Below are 19864 nucleotides of genomic sequence, written 5' to 3'. Positions count from 1 at the left end.
TCAAGGCGGCTATCCTGTCAAGCTTATGATGTATTTGCAGTATAATTAATTATTTAGAGACTTTATTGTGCTAATACACAAAATACAAACACTGCAATAGTACATGACGCCTGATAATCAACATATTCTTGAGATGCAAAATGAAATCCTGATTTACAAAAGAGACCCTCGGAGGTAAACTGAAGCACAAGCTGCAAAAAATACATATATAGTACATGTTCCTTTGAGGTATACTAATTAACACAGAAATAATTCTAACACGAGGAAATAAATCCTAATGAAATACATATAAAGTGTGCAGCGTTGGGTTTAGAATATAGGATTGTTCAAGAGCTCAACACATAAAAACTCTACAAAGTCATAATAAAAAAACCTATCACTGACTGAGCCAGAATTCAAAACACTGGAAATGCATGTTAATACAAGTACATTGAAACAAATTGGCCTTCACTGGTCCACATAGTGTGCTTGGTGCAATTAACTCTACTTGCGTCAACTAAATCTGAAACTGAATAACAATCATACTTGCCTGGTCAGGAAAGTAGAGCATATTGACATTTTAAAGTATACCGATCACCTAAAATAATAATTTGTGTACAGCTAAATGTTTAAAGGGATCAATTAACAATGCTAAATCTGAGATACACAGCCCTACGTGTTATCAGTGTCTGTGATATGGTGTAATATTGAAGCCCTAAAAAAATTGCGCTTCAAAATGATCAAGAAGTGCCTCAAAAAAAGTAAAAATCTTTGAGTGACCGGTTTTACCATACTCGTTTTCCCCAATAGACTGTAGTGTTATGAAAACCGTCAGGCGAACGGTTTTCAAAATTTGTAATTCCAATTATAAATATCTTGATAATCAGACAGGCGATCGGCTTGTAAAAGTCATGGGGTTCCTGACTGACCTAAAGGTTTATAATTATCATTGCATCATGAGCTAAATCCAGAATTTTGTTTCAGAATCTGAGACAAAGTTACCGGATCCCTTTAAAATCAACCTAACGGAACTTCACCTGAGAGTCTATAGGTGAATGGATATTAAAGGAATATGAATAAAATAAGAATAACATAAAATAGCGTACACAAAACCCCAAGTCAGACTTGGGGGCCCTATTTTATGTGAACGTGTGGGCACGTCGAGTGATCTACTCATGGATGTGTCGTGGTATAGTGGTTCATTCACTTGACTCTTAATCCTAGGGTTGAGGAATCAAATCCCAGCCAGGCATTAACCTCTATTGACAAGACATTAATCCACATTTGCATCTCTACACCCAGGTGTAAATGGGTACCTGGCAATTGCAAGGCCCTCCGGAAGAACAACACTTACGGTAAGCTGATGAGGCTTCCCTGGGTAAACCTAATCATTATTATTAATATTACACGACAACTATATATGTAACATGGCAAGACAATTTTTGTTTGTTTATCATTTTGTGGTCAATACCATAAGCTTGTAGTCTGGTACTAAACGCAATAATGAACATAAATTGACTTCAAAGCTGGTTTTCATTTGATATTTTGGTAGGTTGATGACCTTCATATATATATATATATATCAAATAAATACAATTATCAAGTAAGAAATAATATGTGATTTGCAGTATTGTTCAATAATGTCATCAAATAGACATCAGGAGATGCCAATTTCCACCAGAAATTTGCAGTGTTCCTATGGCTTACAATTAGTACTTCCCAAATAAATAAATTTGAATGGAAAAGAAGATATTAACCTTCAAAATAGCAGCATTAAAAAGAGAATTTGTAAGGGAGAAAATACTTTGGACTTGACAAATATGGTGTTCAGTTAACATTAAGAGTATATAAATCTGACACACAACTTCAGGATATGTAAGTACTTACATGTACTACTTATAGTACCTAGCTTAAATAGACACAGTGATCTGCGTAAAAAGCATAAGGAGCTAGAAGAATGCTCAATTCATTGCCAACATCATATTAATGATTGCATATGCAGAGAACCACAAAGACAATACCTTTTATACTTTTAACAGAGTTAATTCCCTTCTGGCTCTCCGCAAATAACTGTCCAATTAACATATTTAATTTCCATGTCTTGACAGAAAATTTATAGCTAGAATTGTAAGATAATTTGTAGGTAAGTAAAAAAGAAAACAATTTGAATTTAAAAATTTCCTCCCTTTGAGGGATATCATAAAATGAATGAACACATAAATACCTTAAACTCCCACAAATGTAATCAATACCTCAGACAAAATTGTTAAAACCTTGAAATTGCTTGCATACACTGGAATACAAAAATGCTAGAAACCATTAGTACCAAAACTGATAAAACAAGGCAATATAAAACTAATAAATATCTGCACCATCCACTACAAGTATATCAATTTCATGACAAAGACACACTCATTGTCATTGAGTGGTCAACTCAAAGCATAATAGGGAAGCAATGACACAGTTTGCCCATCACTCATCAGATTTATACAATGGAAGACTCAAATTCAAACAATTATTTCAGATTAAATTTGCTCATAGGGGTATCTTGGATACTAGTACCTTTTAAAAGCAAGCAAACGTACAAAAACTGGATACAATTACTTAAAATTTTGTGTGTGAAGAACAACAATTTTCTTGTGACTTTGATTTTTAGTTGCCTCACTGTGAGTTGAATGATGACCCCCCCCCCCCTCCCATTGTTCAATGATTCCTTTACAATATGTATCACCCCAAAGTTCAGATAAGTTATATTGTTTTTATAGAAGTTACTATATTAGTGAATATCTGGACCATATATACATAAATATCAATTCAACTCTGTCCTAAACTGGAAACAAAATGTTTTTGTTTTTTTTGTTCACAGAAGCTCTATCTCTCTCTCTTAACAATAAATAAAATAGAAAGATTCCTTTGCAATACACAAGATACCAAAGATTCCTAAGCCAGATTTCACCACACAGCCAATCCTGATAATAGTAATACATTTCACGCCATCTATGTACTGTGTAGTAATATCAGTACTCAATATGGACATGACGAACAAAGAGAGCGGACAAAATTTACAGTTCCTCAGGTAGACAAAGGAACATCCCTTCACTGATATTATGTAAAAATGTGTAGAACAGGTGAATATGCATGTGACACCTGTTCTACATATTTTTACATAATAGCAGTGAAGGGATGTTCCTTTGTCTACCTGAGGAACTGTATATTTTGTCCGCTCTCTTTGTCAGTCATGTTCATAGTGACTATACATAAAAATTATAGCCTATACATATGCATGATGTACATAGATCTTACCTGAAAATAGTTTTAAAAGAAATAGTACTAATTTTCTAAATATATGAGGTGCATGTTGGTTCAAGTGAAAAGTAAGAAGGAAGGGTGTAGCCTGGAATTCTCAACAGATAGAGAAGGGGAGGGGGCACAACCTTAAAACTGATTTTATTTTTTATATTTTTAATCAGAACATATGGCCAGAAATAGGCTGCAAACCTGCAAATTGAATCCCTTTTACTAGAAACAAAAATGAAAGAAAGAAGGATGGGGTGCATGACCTCCCTTGCCCCCCCCCCCCCCCCCCTCCCCCAAGCTATGCTCATGGCCAAGTACTGAATAACATTTTATTAAATCATTCCTTTGGTTGAGTAGATATTTAAACACAACAAAATAAACCACACACCAAATTTTTCACCTACCTTTGAACAAAAGTACATGTTGTATATTATATCACCTTTTTACAGCATTGTGACCAAACTATTTGACCCAAGGCCAAAAATTAACACAAATAAAATGCAAGATTGTAAGAATATAATCTATTATTGCACAAAAGGTGTTCTTGTAGACCTGTCACTATTTAGCACCCGAGTATAGCATAAATATACAAATTAACAAAATGAAAAATGTAGACTAACTGTCAGACAGAGTCTTTGAAACATATATCTGAATTGGAAGTGCATTCTTATTCAACTGCATTTTTGCACCAATACTTTCAATTGTAGCAAGTGAAAATCAACATTTTCAAAACCTAAGTTGCAGTATAAATAAAGGCAAAAAAGGGTTTCAAATAATGTTAATATAAACTTCATATAGATATTTTGACACCATTTTCAACTTTTTTCATCAATGTGCAAAAATCAACCAAAAAAAAGTGAAAGAAAATATGAGATGTAAAGTTCAGAGGTCAATTCACGGTCAAAGGTTATCTTCTTCTTCCGTGTATTCTTCATTGCCTAGCTGATGGTAGACATGTTTCCTTGAGACGCTATAGCCATTGTCACATGACAAGGTGGCGCACTTGCAGGAGCAGCGAAAACACAAGCAGATGAAATTGCAGAGGATGCTGACGATTGCCACGGCAACTGCTATGATGAGAAGCACCGTGAGTTGGTCCTCTAAGAGAGGTTTGTCAGGAACCAGTCCTTCATCTTGGATGATTCTGCTGGCAAGGCACTCCCCAACTGAAGTTAAAAAACGAATAAAATGTCCATGTACATACAAATGTAATCAGGGCTCAAATTAATTTTTTTGTCCACGGGGGGCTCTTTTATTACTGGCGGGGGCTCTTTTTTATACAAATATCCATTGAATTGGTACCTATGATACTCCTCAATTATTTGCTATTTCATCATTATCATTTCAATCAGCATTTTCCCTCTTACAAATTTACAAGCTACATAGCTGTTACTGGCCTGTGTATATAATATATACGCATACAACACTGATCTTTATGATGTCTTTAACGTGACAAATCTTCTTCTCCCCTTGCAAACGAAAAAGAAAACATGGTCATTAAAAGGGATTAAGCGACAAATAATGATTGTGATTCAAATTGATGCGAATATTTCTTTGAATAAGCACTGCTATTCACCCGAATCTTCTTTGTAAAAACAACTTTTACAAATCTCAGCCATGCTTACTGAGTTGAGACGTTCCATTCAATTTAAAATACCCATTACATAATACACTTCTCCTAATCTCAAAGTGATCTTACAGCACAGTGGCAAAATTGCATGGCTGAGATTTGTAAAAGTCGTTTTTACAAAGAAGATTCTGGTGAAAAGCATTGCTTATTCAAAAAAATCCTTGCGTCAACTGAATCACAATGATTATTTGTCGCATGGTCCTTTTATTAAATAACCTTGTTTTCTGTTTTGTTTGCAGAGGGAGAAGAAGCTATGTCACGTTAAGAAATCATAAAGATCAGTTGTATTATGCGTATATACATATGATACCAGAACAAATGTTGATTATCAGAATGTCATTTTGGAATACCTCTATACAAATACCACATTGAATATGAATCAAAAATAGTTTTGCTATTTTTTTAGGGTTGAGACGCTAAGAAATGGTTTCAAATGTACATTACATGAACCCTGAACCATTGCAAAATGATGGTGGTTCTCTCTCTCTCTCTTTCTCTTTATTTTAATCATGCATTATCAACTACATATAAAGCAGCAACCAAAAACTTAGGGTTATCTGAGATAGGTGAAAGTAAGAGTTAAAAAGAAAGTCATGCTAAAACGGCGCTTCACTTCCCCCCGCCCCCTGAAAAAAATAAAATAGATTAGTAGTCCTCCTCTCCAGAATCCCCCTCCCCCCCCCCCCCCCCCCGCTTTAATATCACATTTTCACTTGGCAGCCCAAGGGGGGGGGGGGGGTGGGAGGAGGGGGTTAAACCCCCTATCCCCCCCCCCCCCCCCCCCGCCGTAGATCTGCCCATGTTACCATATCATTCCACGCAGGGGCGGCGATCCCGGGGGGGGGGGGGGGGGACGGGGGGGTGGGGGACGGGGGGGGGGGGGGGACACGTCCCCCCTCAAATTTGTTAGGGGGGATTGTCCCCCCCTGGAAATTTGAAAAAGTGCAAAACAAATTGTATAGCATATAATATGTGATCTTATACATTGACTCAATGCTACATGCTATACACACATACACACAGTTAATGTACACTGTGGTGTATGGGCTCTTCTATACACAATATAACCAGGCATGCTGGATTGTAACCTAACTCTGATGTTTCTCTATGTGTCTTCATTTGAGTACTAACCATACAGCTAAACAACCCCACATTATATAGCATATACTGAATAATGACTGCAACACACTTTTAGGCTCTGGAAGGCCCAAGAGTGCAGCGTTTAGACTAATAAAATTGCAAAAAAAATCTCGTTCCGTCGCTACGCTCCCTCGCATAACATCCTCGTAAAAAAAATTCGCATTTCGTTCCCCCCCGGTCATTAACAGAAATCGCCGCACCTGATTCCACGACATTTTGGTCTTCCTCTTCTCCTCAAAAGGGACTTTTAGATTTGCGTGGACGTGGACGTGTTACGTCCTTTTAAGGCACTGGCAATCACATGTGACGTCCTTTTAAGCACTGGCAGCGACCTTAAAAGGAGGTCACACGTTGCAGTCCACGTTCTCATCGTGCAAATCTAAAAGTCCCTAATATTGATTTACTGGTCGAGGTTCATTATTTGCTGACAACGAAAAACTTCTCCAGGCCATGACCATGTTTCTGCCCTTGCCCGATCGCCTCCAGCTCCAGTAGACATGGCGCGGCAGCGTGCATACGCACCGCTACTAACGGCGCAGTAGGCCTATAACCACTGCTGACGGCGGCACTGCACTGCGAGCTGAATCGGTAATAATAGACCTACTCATAAAACGAGAAATCTTGCACGCTAATCTTAGTTCCATTTCATTGGTTTAAGGTTTGAAAATTGAAACTCAATATTGTGTTAAAGTTATAACAGAAAAGATTATCTTTATTTTATAATTCTACCGGGGCGATTTTTAATTTTGCAATCGCCCCCGTGAGCAACCAGACGGGGGGCGATTTTGTAGCTTACGGGGGTGAATCGCCCACCGCCCCCGTGTATTTTGAGCGCTGAATGTAATACTACACTACCACTGTGCCCGTATTGCTACATTCATGCTAATCCCATACGCTTACTATCATACTCTTGAATTATGTAAACCACAGTAACCTACATTGCAGAGGGTTTCCTAGCATGAAAAGTTGCAAAAACATTGTCAAACCAGCACTGTGCATCCAGTGCTTGACAAATTTTTGGATACACTGCAAACAGTGTGCCTTGGGTGTGATTATTACGTCACAATAGAGTGTGTGTTTTCTCATAAGCGTAATAGATGCGTAATCAAAATAAAAATTCGCTCTACATTATTGCCCGCTAGTTTAACACACATTTTGCCATTGACTTTTCAGATCGGGCAATAATATTTGTTTATTGGGTAACTGTATAATATTATTGACTGGCAAATTACACACAAAATCCCTTTTACTTTTCTGAGCGGTCAATAATATTTTATTTCGCCTGTAGTTTTGTTGGCTTATCCATTAAACCTTGAGGGCAATAACATTTAAAAATTGCCAAGCTCAGATGTCTGATACGGTTAATAATCTCAAATAGCCATATAATTTAAAGTGGTTGGGTTATATACTTTTTAACAAGTTTGAAATACAGGCTGAATTTTGCCAAACAGCAGATGTTTCTTGTCAAACTCCTTTTGCGCATACCAGAAAAGGTATGAACAAATCGGATAACTACCTCCCAGCTGCCCACATATTGGTGATTTAACACCTCGGTTGCTGTCTCCGCCTCTTTGCATGGTCACTTGTTTGCCAATCTTACGTTTTTGCACAACATAATATGTACCAAGTGAGGGAAGGATTGCTTTGTGCAACACTATGGCTTTGCATTTGCAATATTACCCATTTCCAGTCTAGATTCGCTCCATGACAGCCCTTTTAACTGTATAGATTAGTCTGGCTCTGGAAACAGTCAAATAATCTTGAAACCTTTGGTCTATCCATCACATGATAGGCCTACACACAAGGAGATGATTTGTATGGCATGTATTAAAGAGTTAAAGGGAATGTTTAACAATTTTAAATCTGAGATGCGCGGCCCTATGTGTAATCAGTGTCTGTGATATGGTGTTATATTGAAGCCCTAAAAAAATTGCGCTTCAAATGATCAAGAAGTGCCTCAAAAAAATAAAAACCTTAAGTGACCAGTTTTACCATACTCGTTTTCCCCAATAGACTGTAGTGTTATGAAAACCATTTGGCAAACGCAAAATTTGAATTCGATTTTCAATCATAAATATCTTGATAATCAGACAGGCGATCGGGTTGTAAAAGTCATGGGGTTCCTGACTGACCTAAAGGTTTATAATTAACATTGCAGCATGAGCTAAATCAAGGATTTTTTTAAAGGATCTAAGACAAAGTTACCGGATCCCTTTAACAGCCCCCTAAGCATCCCTGTTTGACTATCCTGTTTCATAATCTTTCATCAAATACAAACAACATGTACGTAACCATACCTTTGAGAATACTTCCATAGTAGGAGTCATTGTGTGAGATCATGCAGGAGCCCGTTATGTGATGACAAGGACAGAGACCATTGCTGCACTCACATTCCTCATAACACCCTGGTCCATAATATCCAATGGCACAAACTGGCAAGGAAAACAAGTTCAGCAATTTATTTTGTCATCCAGTTTGCAATCTTTAGTGATTTTAAACTAATCAGAATTTTGATCCAGACACCTAGGGATTACCTGTATACATTGTACGTGATCACAAGGAGCAAAAAGTCGTTTTCAGTTCAGCTTCCTTTTTAAAATAAATATCTTGATACAAATAATGTCATTTGCTGAGCCCTATAATGGACAAACTGGTGAAACAAAATTTTTAAAAGGTTTTATGAGAATACACTTTGTATTAAAGGTTAACAGACCGATTCTTTTGCTATAAAATAAACAAACATACAAATTAAAACAGCAACAACAACAAAATGGGATGCATACGCAATCATATTTTCTGATATTTTGCTTTGTTGCTACAACACTACAGAAGCCACTTGGTTTACAAAAAACTTACTATCCTGGCAGTATTTGCCAGTGTATCCGGGAAGACAAGCACATTCTCCGCTGACCGGATCACATGACCATCCATGAAGGCAGTCACAATGATAGCTACAGTCCTGGCCATACCAACCACTAGGGCAAGTCCTTGTGCAATCAGGGGGCAAGTAGCCCACATCACAACGGCATCCATCTGTGGTGTGATAAAGAATTCTGAAAGTTGAATTCAAAGAAGAACACCCTATAATCGACTTACTTAAAAAAAAGGGGGGAAAAAAAGAAGTAAACTGAATATACTTGTCAAGAAGAAATAGATATTCATCTTGCAAATATTGTTTCGAAGGAACAAATTATCTGGTAACCCAATCATATCTTTTGGACTGTCAGACTGCCATTTCCCCAACTACCAGTAGTCTTCACTCAGAACATAAAACAAAGTTGATTGTGTCATCAGAAAATTATTGTATTTAACTCTACAAATTCAATGAATCTCTTGAAAGAAAAATGTGATTTCATATAAACATGCAACTATTCAATTGTTTTGTTCATGAATTTAATCGATTTACATATTTTTTTCAAGAAAATGTTTTCTACCATTTACAAGATAATTTTTGTTTACAAAGTTTGCTATCCATAGGTTGTGGACAGAAACTTTATCCTTTTCTAAACAGAAAAAATCCTGTGTTGACCAAAATTAGACATACTTCCATGGCAAATGCCTTTCCCGCTGCAGTTATGATCTCCACATTGTAGCTGGTCACATGACAGCCCATGCCAGTTGGCATGGCAACTGCACTCTCCCTGGATGCAGTCGCCATGGTTATTACAGTCCCTGGGATCGCATCTCGGCTCATGGACACAGACGATGGTGGATACTTGCCTGGGACATCGGAAGGCGGAGTCTCGACTGTATAAGAGAGTTACCGGAATATGCAGTGTAGTTATGTATTTCAAAGCTATGATTTACGATACCTTAATTATTGGCATCCATAAACCTACATTATACCTTTGTGTGTATTAGAGATAGGCAAATCTGACACCTATAATACAGTTACTCTGAAAACATGATCGACTTTAAAAGAAATTCAGGATAGCTACCAGGTATGTAAAAACTGGGATTGGTAATACATGTACAGTGCCATAGGTTTAAATTATAATGCCAAGACGTGACAGTGGGAGCTTGTGTGTATAATTGGGTTTTGACAGACACGTCTCAATTAGATATGATTATTTACGTCTGGGGACCGACCTCTAATGTCACATTCCGAAAGACATGACTCAGTTTCGAACCGGGGTCTGCCAGAGCAAGTTTGTAGGCAAAGACAAAGATTTGACCAAGTGAAGGTACTCCTAGACCAACTTACTCTTTCCTTGATTCAGTGGCAAGTAGTTCCTTCATTTTTGTTTGAGGGGGGGGGGGGGGGGGGGGTTGGGTGGGGTTGAGCGTTGACATGATACTTCATGAATCTTTAGGGGCTATGCAGAATTCCATTGTAATATAAATTTTATATACATTTTAGATAACCCAAAATAATTACAGTAATTACAAAAAAAGTGACAGTAATAAGCAGGGGACATGACAAATTGAACAAACAAAAGGGGCCTGTTAACACTAATTATACCACAGAAAAGGCATTGAAAACAAGACTAAATCGCACACATTTGTGAGCTTATTCATTACTGAAGGCCCTATGTTATATACAACTTCTTATCAATGACAAATGCTAAAATTCTATGATAGATTTGCTCCCGGCCAAATGAATGCAATGACTTTAGTAGATGATAACAGTTAAGGTACCGTAACTTGTTATTCATAACAGTTTTCTGAAATAAGGCCCAGGAATGATTGGAAATGAAAAACAAAGCAACTCACCAATGATCTGATGGATTATTGGCAATCGTTCCGTTGATCACATAAGTAGCTGATCCCCCTCCATCAAGATTTATGGCATTTTTTACTCCGTGAGAGAGAAGCCATGATGCAAAAGATGACATTGAGACCCTGAAGATTCAATCATAAATCGAGTTTAGAAATTTGGTTGTTAAACTAGATGGGATATAACAAGCTTTTTTTGGTGAAATTATTAGATGAAAAAAGGTAGAAAAGAAGTTGTAAAGCAACACTTTCCCTGCAATGATAGGGATACCAGACCGAACAAAAAATATGAATTTCCGTAACAGCCATAAATCAGTCAGTTTGGAAAAGGAGTGCTTTTGGATTTGCATTGGGACTGAGGTATCACCTAGGGATGTGAATAATCTCAGTATCTCAGTATAAGTCCTCAACTCAATTACAACATAACCATCACCTGACTATCCTTATCTTTATCAATCATCATTATTCTAGATCCACTTGGAAAATAAAATACATTGCTTTAAAATAACCTCAAGGAAACAAACTGTTGATAATTAAAGAAATGGAGCAATAGGGATTAAAAGGAGTTCTGAGTATCATTTCACAAATTTAAGTACAAGTTTGCCCACATTTTATTGAAACACATAATGTAGTAATCAAATTAGCATACGCTTCAATTGGATGTCAGCTTACATGAATCTATAACATTTTTGTGAAGCAATTACGTCCAGATTGATGGTTGAGATGGATAAAGAAGTGAACCCTACATTCTTCTGAAAATGAAATTTGCAAGCCTTACCCCCTGACCTTGCTCTGCCCATCTATGGCTGCAATGACAAGGTTTCCCTCATCATCACTGCCTACAGCTACTCTGGCTGATAACATGTCAAAGAATGCATCAACAGTACCTGTAAAATGGAAGATATCATTCATTCTCACTGCAGGGGTGGTATTCTGAAAGTATGTCATGATTTATGATGAAAAATCAAAATTAAGACTTGCCATTGTTTTAATGTCTGCACAAAGCTGGCTGTGTTTGCCTGAAGTTTCTATGTAAGCACCATTGATAAGTTTTAATTCCTCTTAAACTTAAAATTTGTTACGATCATTCACATCATGTTACCTCACATTAAAGATACCAGTTTTCAGAAAATGGCCTCAGGTTGAACGCCAATTGGATTAGAAAAAGAATTGCATGGTTGACTTTGCACAAACAAAGGAATGGAGAAATGACATGAAAAAGTGATGTAATTCATTTGTTCCAGTAACAATTGCTCCAGGCTTTATTTCATCAAAAGTATAAGGGGTTAGGGTTGATAATGGGTTTGAGGTTAGAGTGTTGGATCCGGGTAAAAGATAGGAATTTGGTTGGTGAGGGAAACTGATTGTCAAGCAATAGTTGCAGGAGCATGCCATAAAACTGATCAAACAAGTTTCCGTTCCGGTTTGATAAAATACTCCCTTGGCATTATGAGCAGTGCTAAAGATAAAGTTGGTCAGGTGAAATATGATTAGTAAAAAATGCTTAGATTCTCTTGTCTATTACATAAAAAATTGCACTACCAAATCTCACGTTCTTTCTTTTTGTCTTGACACACTGATAACTCACGTCTTACTTATTTTTTTTATTTTTTTATTTTTTTTTGGGGGGGGGGGAGGGGGAGGCGGGGGCAATGGTACAAATTTATTCCAAAATATCAATAAAAGATAAAAAAGCGACAGAAAACAATATGTTGCTTTGCCCTTTCCATTCCAATACAATGATCTTCATCTACTAGCGATCAAAATATACAGGGGCTTGGGGCAATTTGCCCCCATGGGGCTTCAGAAATAGGCAAATCCAAGGTAACATTGCCAAGTAGTCTGGAGATCTGAATATACTTTAACAACAAATGTATCATTGGTTTACTTCAGGTTTGGTATAATCCAAGCTAGTAGGGCTCTTCACTTGAGACAATCATCGTATATACTAAAAATATTCAGTATCACATCAAATATCTAGGACTTGCCCACACACAAGACTTTGACCCATACCCCTCTACGAAGCATCTGCTCTAGTTGAGATGGTTAAAATGGTTCTTTTGAAAACATTTGCTGTTCCAAATTTTGAAAATATCATAAGAAAAGAATATATCTTAAGATAAATGATTGTGACTCAAGCATACATTTACATTTACAGGTCAATTTATCTAGCTCAAAATATTCCCTCCAAAATACAATCTCTATGGGAAGGAACAATTTTGGTGCACCAAAAATTTGACCTACAGTGTATTAACATACACTATTTGCTATGACATTACTATCTCTACTATGCTAGCTATGGTTATCACGTACCTGACTCCTCTACATCTCCGCATTCTGCTTTCCTGCTTTCTTCCACATATATTTCACCATCTCTTAGCAACCAACCAACTCCTCCCACCAGCTGGACGAATGGATTCTCTTTTTGCAAGACATCCTCTTCTGATAAATACCTATGGGTAGGTAGAACAAAATCAAAACAATAGATGGGGGATTACTTTCTAATATCCTGTTACATAAGACATTTTAATATTCACTCATGATGTTTCCAATAAATTTCATCCAGAGTTATACAGTGGTGGAAGTCAGGCCGGGCCGGGTCCCAGTATTTTTCCAGTTTGGTCTTCCAGTCCGGTTCCGGGCCAGTGTTGGTCGGAGTTTGTATTTGTGAAGACTAAAAACAGATCCTGGACGAAATTGTATTAAAACGCAATCATGATTAGCGGCAGACGCGAGTTTTTTAATATTTTTTAATCCCTTCTAACATTAATTTAGTTCCTTAATTAGAGCTTACAATGTCAATATATTTCAAGTCCTTTTCAGTCAAATCCCCTAATTGTTGATTTAAATGACACATCAATATCTTATCAAACTATGATTGTACATGTACATCAGGCCATTCTAGAGAAATATGAAATGTAAGTGAAATGGGAATATTTTGATTAGCTCAATGCTTGTAAACATCTCTGTTGGTTTCAATCTTTTTGATGAATATATCCAGAATTAAGTCTCATATAAATAAATCTCACCCAAACACCAGCGTCCCATCAGCCCTGATACCAAAATGAGCATTCTGCAATCCTCCATTTGTTTGGACAAGCCTTCCATTGCTCACGACGTTTCCATAGCAATCCCCGCTTCTTGTGTTGAAATATCCTGCATTGACGGCCACTAGGCAGTTCTCCTGCTTTGCAGAGGTATCAACGGTGGCCCTGTGATGATTGGTGCAACCTCCTGAATCAAAGGGCTCCAGGACTGAGACTGTCCTGGCAGGACTCTTTACCCACACGATGTGTCCCGGAGCTCGCTCTCCAAATGGGAGGTCATCGTAAAAGTAGTTCAGATCGGTTATGGGGTAGGGAACCCTTCCGTTCTGGTCCCAGTCGTGCGCTTTCTGCGTGTGATGAGTCACGTTGTCATACTTGATCGGTTGACAATCCCGTATCTGTCGATGGGAGCGTGGGGAGCCATGTTTGCCAAACTCATATGGTGTAACCACATCTTCACTGGGGGACCTGTAATAGACACAGGCTTACAAAATTACATATGGCTTGTTATGAAAATATACTATATTGAAATACATTTCCAACAATGTTCTAAATGTTATAAATTTCCCATAAATGAATGGATTTATTGCATCAGAATCAGAAAGATCATGTACCGGTAATTAGAAGAAAAAAATTAAAAGAATCATAAAAATTAAGATTTCTCATTGTTTCTCAGCTCTGTAGAGCCAGAAAGAAATCTGTTATGAATAAAATGCCATTGTTTGGGTCCAGCCATTGTCATAGAGAATCGGGGGGGGGGGGGGGCACTCCTACAATGCAAGAGGTCGAATTGTAAATGGGGGGTGGGGGGGATTCCTACAATGCATGAGTTGGAACTGTAACAATGTGAAATATGATATTGATATCACCTATCCTTAATTAACTTCATAGTCCTAGCATCATCTTCCTATTCTTCATCAACTAACAGCACACACTGTAAGAAGCATCCTTCACAACATCCATTCTCAATCTCAGTCAGCTTGCTTCGGAAGCAGTTTAATATCTGCCAATTCCAACTTCAACTCAAGACACATAGAAACTGCTATCAGGATGCTGAAAACAAGAGAAACTCATGCCTGAGCACATGATTCTATCTATCTCCTCCTCTACAATGCCTGCCTCAAACAGCCCACATTCCCCTAGGCCTACCCGTATAGTAGGCCCTGATACTACCCATTCATAAAGGGAAAGACAAACCCATGCAGATTCCAGGAATATAGGGGGAATCTCAAGCCTATCTACACTCCTCGAACTCCTACTCAAACCACACGTTGAACTACCACTCAATCATACATGTACATGTATATCCAACACCCTTGATAAGCTCCCATTCGGATTCCAAAAAGGCAGATCTTGCATATGATCACAGCCTAAACAACCCTCCAGCTGATAATTGAACTCGACACATTCTATAAGAGACCCACATTCATAGCTCTACTTGATGTTCAGGGAGCCTTCAGCAGTGTGTGGCACAATGGCCTCTTCCAGAAACTCAGAGCTACCCAATTAAGTGCATCCCAGTATACAGCGTTACTGGCTGCATCATATCAAGAAGCTGAAAGTAAAGTGCTATGGAAAGGATTAACAAGCCGCCCTGTCCCCCTCATAAACAGTTTTAGACAGGGCAGCATCCTCTCCCCTTCACTGTACATACTCTTGGATAGATGAACTAATCAAAATCCTGGCTTAGGCTGCACATTCCCATCAGAGATACTCTGGATTGATTTTCTTTGCCGATGATGTCACCCTGCAAAATGGAAGATATCATTCATTCTCACTATCATTTAATTAATACAGGGGTGGTATTCTGAAAGTATGTCATGATTTATGATGAACAATCAAAAGTAAGACATGCTAATGTTTTAGTGCCTGCACAAAAGCTGGCTGTGTTTGCCTGAAGTTTTTTATGTTAAGCACTAGCACTATTAAGCACCATTGATAAGTTTTAATTCCTCTAAAAGTAAGTGCATCCCAGCATACAAGCATTACTGGCTGCATCATATCAAGGAGCTGAAAGTAAAGTGCTACGGGAAGGATTAACAAGCCGCCCCCATCCCCCTAAAAAACAGTGTAAGACAGGGCAGTATCCTCTCCCCTTCACTGTACATACTCTTGATTAGATGAACTAATTAAAATCCTCCTGGCTGGCTTAGCTGCACATTCCATCAGAGATACTCTGGAGTGATTTTCTTTGCCGATGATGTCACCCTGTTGGCCAACTCCCCAGGTGAACTTCAGATTTCAGCAAACGCTTTCAATCAACCACCACTATGCTACAAAATGAAAATCCAACCAATCCAACCAAGACAGGGAATAATTTTCCTGGTATCGCATCGCAATTTGCTATGCATTTTTGCATGACTGCTATACAAAATATTGTTTGTGTAGCAGTTTTTTTCCATAGAAATGTACAGAATTTCATTTGAAATATTTATCCATCAGCTGAAATTGCTAATCAAAATATTTGAGGAAAATTATTCCCTGCAAGAGTGCAATCCTGGCAATCAACAACAAAAAGATCCCCAAAGAAGAGAGGAAGACCATATGGAAGTGGTCTGAAGATCAAGTCATCCCAGAAGTGCCTCACTATATTATACAGAGCTGCCAACCATTTTGTTTTTCCAGGAAATACTCTGTTTTTTCCTCCAAATTACATTATTACGTTTTTTCTTCATAAAATATGTTTTTTAAATAATTTTTTATAATTTTTTTTTTTTACATAGTTACCGCACGTCAAACAACTGCCGTAAAATGTTATTTTGATCACAAATTCAATAGAAAACTATCGTTAAAACACACTTGAAGAGAAAAATATTCTCAAAAAGAATGAAACGCTGATAATACAAAAATAACAACAACAAAATACCTAGAAGTCTAAATAAACTATAGGTCCTAATATGGAAAAACCAGCATGAGGAATAGACATTTCTGCATTGGAAGTTTGTCGTGCGTGGTTGTAAGTTCCATTTTAATAAATTCCTTTTTGTTGCTTAGAATTCCTTTTTTTTTGCCATCATGCCCAGTGCCTACACATAGGTGCATTACTATCCTGGCTGTGTAGTAAAAGCTGTGCTTTTGATTCTCAACATTTCAAACACCACTGTACAAAACTCAACTGATTTCACTCAAAATCGGTACTTTAGTTTAGTGACAATTGATGACACCTAAATAGCAGTAAAATACATTTTGTTCAACTTACTGATGTTAAAAAGAATAATTAAAAAATTCAAATTGTAAGTCTAGTGTCAAATTTGCCGATCGGCCCAAACGGTGTGTGCAGTCAATACAATATTGTGTGGTGTGTATATTTGTGTATTTAATACCTGCCTCACAGCAAGTAGGCCTATGCAGTGCTAGAGGTCAATACGCATTAGCATTGACTCTCTTAGACAGAAATAACTGTCCGATATCATGGATCATTTCTTTAATAAAACTGACATTTGTTGACATTCCCCATATACAGAGGCGGTCAGAGGAGCCAGATGCAATCTCAGCGGAACAACCGTGAACCGTCGATATCAGAGACTGAAGCTTTCGGTCTATGACTCTCTATGCTTTGCTGGAGTGATCATGCCATGCCCATGGTTCCTTTTTTTGGTCATCCAAGGTTGGCAGCTCCGACACCCGTCTGGGCATTATCATGCACAAGACATCATTGCTAAACTACAGGACTCGAAAGTCAAAACCTTCTTCACACTTCATGGAGCAGGAACTCACTATTTTTTTTCTTTCTTTTGGAAAATGAAAAAAGTGATGACCAACATACACAGTTATCAAGGTCTGGGGCTACATCCCCAAAACTTGTTATCACTTCTTTTATTTAGTACTACTATTGTCTATGGTATGTACTCGACAGGATCGATCTATATATTAGTCAGAATATGAAATTAAAGTGGGAATGTCTGGCAAGGTGCTCTTGGCATGTGCAGTGCAGCAGTTGGTGCTGTGCAATTAAAAAGTAAAAACAGAGAGTTCAGAGTCTAACAAATTTCAATAATTTTCTAGGTATATTATTATTTATTAACACTATTGTTGGGTCTATAGTCCGGTCTATCTTACCGCCTATAGCCTTGACTAAGGTGCAAAGTTGAATAAATTGTGCTTAGAATGATACCTACCACCCATCTGTAAACGCTTCTGAGCATATCAAACACAAAAATAGGGTGAAAACTGTTGTCCAGCATGACAAAATATTCATAGCACCTTCCCCGAAAGTTCTGGCGTTGGTCTCCTCCATGCTCCCGTAGGTACACTGTATACGTACACGACGTGATCGTGACCCGATCCGAGCGAGCGATGTAAATTTCTGCTGGTACTTGTAGTGTTGTGCACATGTGACTGAATCGAATCGGGGGCGGGGCGGGGGGGGGGGGGGGGGGGGGAGATTAGAGGGGTCATAGGAGCAAGTCCCCCATCCAAATTGTGCCCACGAGCACGCTATGGGTAATTTCTTGCCTGTCAAAAACTTTTCAAAGATCAAACTGCACGTAAGTATCTTAGAAACTGGGATTATTTTTTACTTTTATTTATCTATAGCTATTGTATGGCACAGTGGGCATAGTATCATTATAGAGTTTAGCCTAGCTATAATATTTGCGATACTTTACCTAGCATTCTTGCCTTTCTTGGAAGATTTTGAATTTATATTTGTTATGCCTCCACAAAGAAAATGGACTCTCTCCGATGATACGCTTATTGTCAGCCTATATTGACAACAGATCGTAAGGGGGAAGGGGGGCACAGAACATATTTTCAGTTCTGGGGGAGGGGCGCAGCGCCCCACTATGATCGAGAAGAGATCCTATTTCAGAACTGTACAATCAAAGAAACCAGGAATATATTGAAAGTGTCCAATGATGACTACACTATAGGTGAAAAGATCAGTGCAAAATTATCCGTACAAAAATTTGCCCCAAAAATATGCTGATTTGTTTGTATGAAAGCAATGCAGAAATTAAGATATGATTTCAATACTTACCAAATACCGCCCATATCTGTTTGACTAATATTTCACTTTTTTTGTCTTCAAGTTTATTTGATGATAGTGCTTGTTTCAAAATATGTTTTATCAAGAAGTATTCAAAAGAGTTGCCCGTATACAAATAAAAGGGCACTCGGAAATACATATTCCTCAAAGGTGCGTCTGTGACAGAAAGCACGAGGAAGCATTTTTCAATTTATGATTATAATAACTTGGGCACAGATATTTATTATGACTATTTTCTTTGGGTTGAACTGAAAATGCAACTTTTCATTCTATCGACGCACTTTGCGAGGGAGTGCAGCGACCGAGCAAGTAATTCGCGTCGTTTGAACATTTTTAACTAAACAGACATATTTAAATCCTTTCTCCATCCTCTAAATTGGGTTAGACAGTTTTAAATCGTTAATTTAGAAACTTTTTTGGAGATTTCTAAATTTTGGAGGAGAAGGCGACGACCCCTTCTAATCAGATTTCCAGGGAGAGAGACATCTCACATTCCCTTTAAATCAATGACTCTCTATATATGAAGCAGTAATGATTTCTCTAGCTCTCGTATATAATTAACAGTATATCAATTAAGTATAACAGTATTTGAACTACTGATGGGGCTACCCTGTTAATAAATAAATAAATAAAACAATAAAACAAATAATAGCAATAATCTGCGAGAAAATGGAAAAATGAAGGAAGAAGATTTCCGATTTTTAAATACTGAAACTATGCATTCTACTAGAGCATCTTACAATCTACATCCACAATTACAACTACACAATAAATGTTTTAGGGTAAGTTTTAGAGTTAAATATAGGTCAGTAATTGTTTGGTTCAAGGTTGAAATTAGGAATTTGGTTAGTGTAGGAAATTGCATTTGTGGCTGGAGAATGTGGGAAAGAAATATTTAATCTCATTGCCATTGCAACGCATATTTCCCTCTCATTCTTATCTTTAATGGGCTTATATCGACCCTGTTTATCAAGTCCACGTTACTTTGCATAATTATTTTACTTGATTCGATTTGATAGGACAAGTTTTTTATCCATCAGTTCATTAATATCAGGTTTACCTTTACAT

The 19864-nt window shown here is 37.6% G+C and overlaps 1 protein-coding gene across 1 annotated transcript; it reads right to left on the bottom strand.

The window, feature by feature from the left end:
• Positions 1-4106: 4106 nt before the first annotated feature.
• Positions 4107-18106, bottom strand: LOC115920328 (N-acetylglucosamine-1-phosphodiester alpha-N-acetylglucosaminidase-like). Its single transcript, XM_030975912.1, has 9 exons — positions 17928-18106; positions 13792-14277; positions 13076-13215; positions 11541-11649; positions 10760-10888; positions 9591-9793; positions 8903-9079; positions 8344-8478; positions 4107-4442 (listed from the first exon to the last, which is right to left on the bottom strand). Exons 1-9 carry the CDS (start codon positions 18044-18046, stop codon positions 4177-4179), a joined length of 1764 nt encoding a protein of 587 aa, XP_030831772.1. The 5' UTR covers positions 18047-18106; the 3' UTR covers positions 4107-4176.
• Between the last annotated feature and the right edge of the window lie 1758 nt (positions 18107-19864).

The sequence above is a fragment of the Strongylocentrotus purpuratus genome, unplaced genomic scaffold (assembly GCF_000002235.5).
Source record: "Strongylocentrotus purpuratus isolate Spur 01 unplaced genomic scaffold, Spur_5.0 spur5_scaffold_8, whole genome shotgun sequence".
Lineage (NCBI taxonomy): Eukaryota > Metazoa > Echinodermata > Echinoidea > Camarodonta > Strongylocentrotidae > Strongylocentrotus > Strongylocentrotus purpuratus.
This window is presented reverse-complemented; position numbering and strand designations above follow the sequence as displayed.

Coding starts and splice junctions, on each gene's coding strand:
- LOC115920328 (XM_030975912.1), bottom strand. CDS start 18,046: ATGGAGGAGACCAACGCCAGAACTTTCGGGGAAGGTGCTATGAATATT. Junction 14,278..17,927: donor GAAGCGTTTACAGATGGGTG/GTAGGTATCATT, acceptor TGTCTATTACAG/GTCCCCCAGTGAAGATGTGG. Junction 10,889..11,540: donor GGGCAGAGCAAGGTCAGGGG/GTAAGGCTTGCA, acceptor TTGAATCTTCAG/GGTCTCAATGTCATCTTTTG.